The sequence below is a fragment of the Priapulus caudatus genome, unplaced genomic scaffold (assembly GCF_000485595.1).
Source record: "Priapulus caudatus unplaced genomic scaffold, Priapulus_caudatus-5.0.1 Scaffold2328, whole genome shotgun sequence".
In the NCBI taxonomy this organism is placed as follows: Eukaryota; Metazoa; Priapulida; class Priapulimorpha; order Priapulimorphida; family Priapulidae; genus Priapulus; species Priapulus caudatus.
In genome coordinates, this window is record NW_014579389.1 from 23,908 (window position 1) to 26,475 (window position 2,568).

Here is a 2,568-nt window from a genome sequence, read left to right on the forward strand (position 1 = left end):
CAGAGACCAGAGACATGAGACAGAGACAGAGACAGAGCGCAGGATCGACAGAGACAGAGACAGAGACAGAGACTAGAGACAGAGACAGGAGACAGAGAGCAGAGAGCAGAGAGCAGAGACAGAGACAGAGACAGAGACAGAGACAGAGGACAGAGATCAGAGACGACACAGAGACAGAGACACGAGACAGAACAGAGAGGCAGAGACAGGAGACAGAAGAGAGGACAGAGAGCAGAGACAGAGACAGCGAGAGAGAGACAGAGACAGAAAACAGAGACAGAGAGCAGAGACAGAGACAGAGACAGAGGACGAGACAGAGACAGATGACAGAGACCAGAGACAGAGACGCCAGAAGACAGAGACAGAGACCAGAGACAGAGACAGAGACAGAGACAGAGAAGAGAGAGAGAGAGAGAGAGAGAGAGAGAGAGAGAGAGAGAGAGAGAGAGAGAGAGAGAGAGAGAGAGAGAGAGAGAGAGAGGGAGAGAGAGAGAGAGAGAGAGAGAGAGAGAGAGAGAGAGAGAGAGAGAGGAGAGAAGAGAGAGAGAGGGAGAGAGAGAGAGGAGAGAGAGAGAGAGAGAAGAGAGTGAGAGAGCAGAGAGGGAGAGAGAGAGAGAGAGAGAGGGGGGGAGAGAGAGAGCAAAAGAGAGGGAGAGGGAGAGGGAGAGAGACGAGGGGAGAGAGAGAGAGAGCAGAGAGATGAGAAGAGAGACGGGAGAGAGAGGCGAGAGAGAGAGAGAGAGAGAGAGGGGAGAGAGAGAGAAAGTGGAGAGAGAGAGAGGAGAGGGGAGAGAGAGAGACGGAGAGAGAGAGAGAGAGCTGAGAGAGCGAGAGAGAGAGAGAGAGAGAAGAGCGAGCGAGAGAGAGAGAGAGAGAGGAGAGAGAGAGAGACAGTAGAGAGAGATGAGAGAGAGGAGAGAGAGAGAGAGAGAGAGAGAGAGAGAGAGAGAGAGAGAGAGAGAGAGAGAGAGAGAGAGAGAGAGAGAGAGAGAGAGAGAGAGAGTGGGAGAGTGAGCGGAGAGTGAAGAGAGAGAGAGAGAGAGAGAGAGAGAGAGAGAGAGAGAGACAGAGAGAGAGAGAGAGAGAGAGGAGAGGGAGAAGAGAAGAGAGAGGAGAGAGAGAGAGAAGAGAGAGGAGAGAGAGAGAGAGGGGAGAGACGAGAGAGAGAGTGGCGAGAAGAGAGGAGAGAGAGAGAGAGAGAGTGAGAGAGAGAGTAAGGGATGAGGAGGGAGAGACTCTCTCTCTCTCTCTCTCTCTCTCTCTCTCTCTCTCTTTCCCTCTCTCCCTCTTTTTCTCTCTCTCTCTATCCCTATAATATATTCATTCATTCATTCATGTTCATGATTTTACATTATTATTAATTATAATTATTATTAATTAATTAATCTATTACTTAATTATTAGAGGGGAGCGGGCGGACATAGAGGAGGAGGATGACCAGGAGTCTTTCTTTCGCTACATGGAGGAGAACCCTAATGCCGGCGTCATCCTCACGTACACGGAGGACGGAGTCGATATCGAATACGACAAGGACGGAAACCCGATACCACCCGAGAGGTCAAAGGTGAGGCAAGCTGAAGGTCACTGGCAGTCAGGGAGTTCCAAGGTGACGTGGGGAGGTCAAAGGTGGGCGGGGAGGTCAAAGACAGTCAGGGGAGTTCCAAGGTGACGTGGGAAGGTCAAAGGTGGGCGGGGAGGTGAAAGACAGTCAGGGGAGGTCAAAGACAGTCAGCGGAGGTCAAAGACAGTCAGGGGAGGTCAAAGACAGTCAGGGGAGGTCAAAGGTGTGGTGTGCAAGAGTACGGGAATGAGTAAGCTAGTATATTTGTGCTACTGTGATCCTGTGTTGACGATAAATGATCTATCTTTTATATATACGATATCTTGTATTTACTACAAATCAGTGATCTGTGTTTGAGTGTGAATGATCAGTGATCAATGATCTGTGTCTGTGCGACAGGTTATAGATCCGCTGCCACCGATCTATCACTCCACGATCGAATATCGTATCCTGTGATAACGATAAATGATTGATCTTGTATTTATAATAAGATGATCTGTGTCTGTGTGACAGGTCATAGATCCGCTGCCACCGATCGATCACTCCACGATCGAATATCGTATCCTGTGATAACGATAAATGATTGATCTTGTATTTATAATAAGATGATCTGTGTCTGTGTGATAGGTTATAGATCCGCTGCCACCGATCGATCACTCCACGATCGAATATCGTATCCTGTGATAACGATAAATGATTATTATAAATACAAGATCAAAGATGATCTGTGTCTGTGTGATAGGTTATAGATCCGCTGCCACCGATCGATCACTCCACGATCGAATATCGTATCCTGTGATAACGATAAATGATTGATCTTGTATTTATAATAAGATGATCTGTGTCTGTGTGACAGGTCATAGATCCGCTGCCACCGATCGATCACTCCACGATCGAATATCGTCCGTTTGCGAGGAACTTCTACGTGGAACATGAGGACATCGCCGCTCTGTCATCCCAGGAGGTTGCCGCTCTACGCAGCAAGTTCAACATACGGGTACGCGCGT

General features: G+C 48.6%; 1 protein-coding gene across 1 annotated transcript; it reads left to right on the forward strand.

Annotated features, from left to right (window-relative positions):
* Positions 1 to 1,404: 1,404 nt before the first annotated feature.
* On the forward strand, positions 1,405 to 2,558 carry LOC106818557 (ATP-dependent RNA helicase DDX42-like; the record flags this gene model as incomplete). The annotated part of the gene is given in 2 exon segments (XM_014823256.1): positions 1,405 to 1,564; positions 2,418 to 2,558. Coding segments are annotated over 2 exon segments (301 nt in total), but the record flags the coding sequence as incomplete, so codon positions are not given.
* Between the last annotated feature and the right edge of the window lie 10 nt (positions 2,559 to 2,568).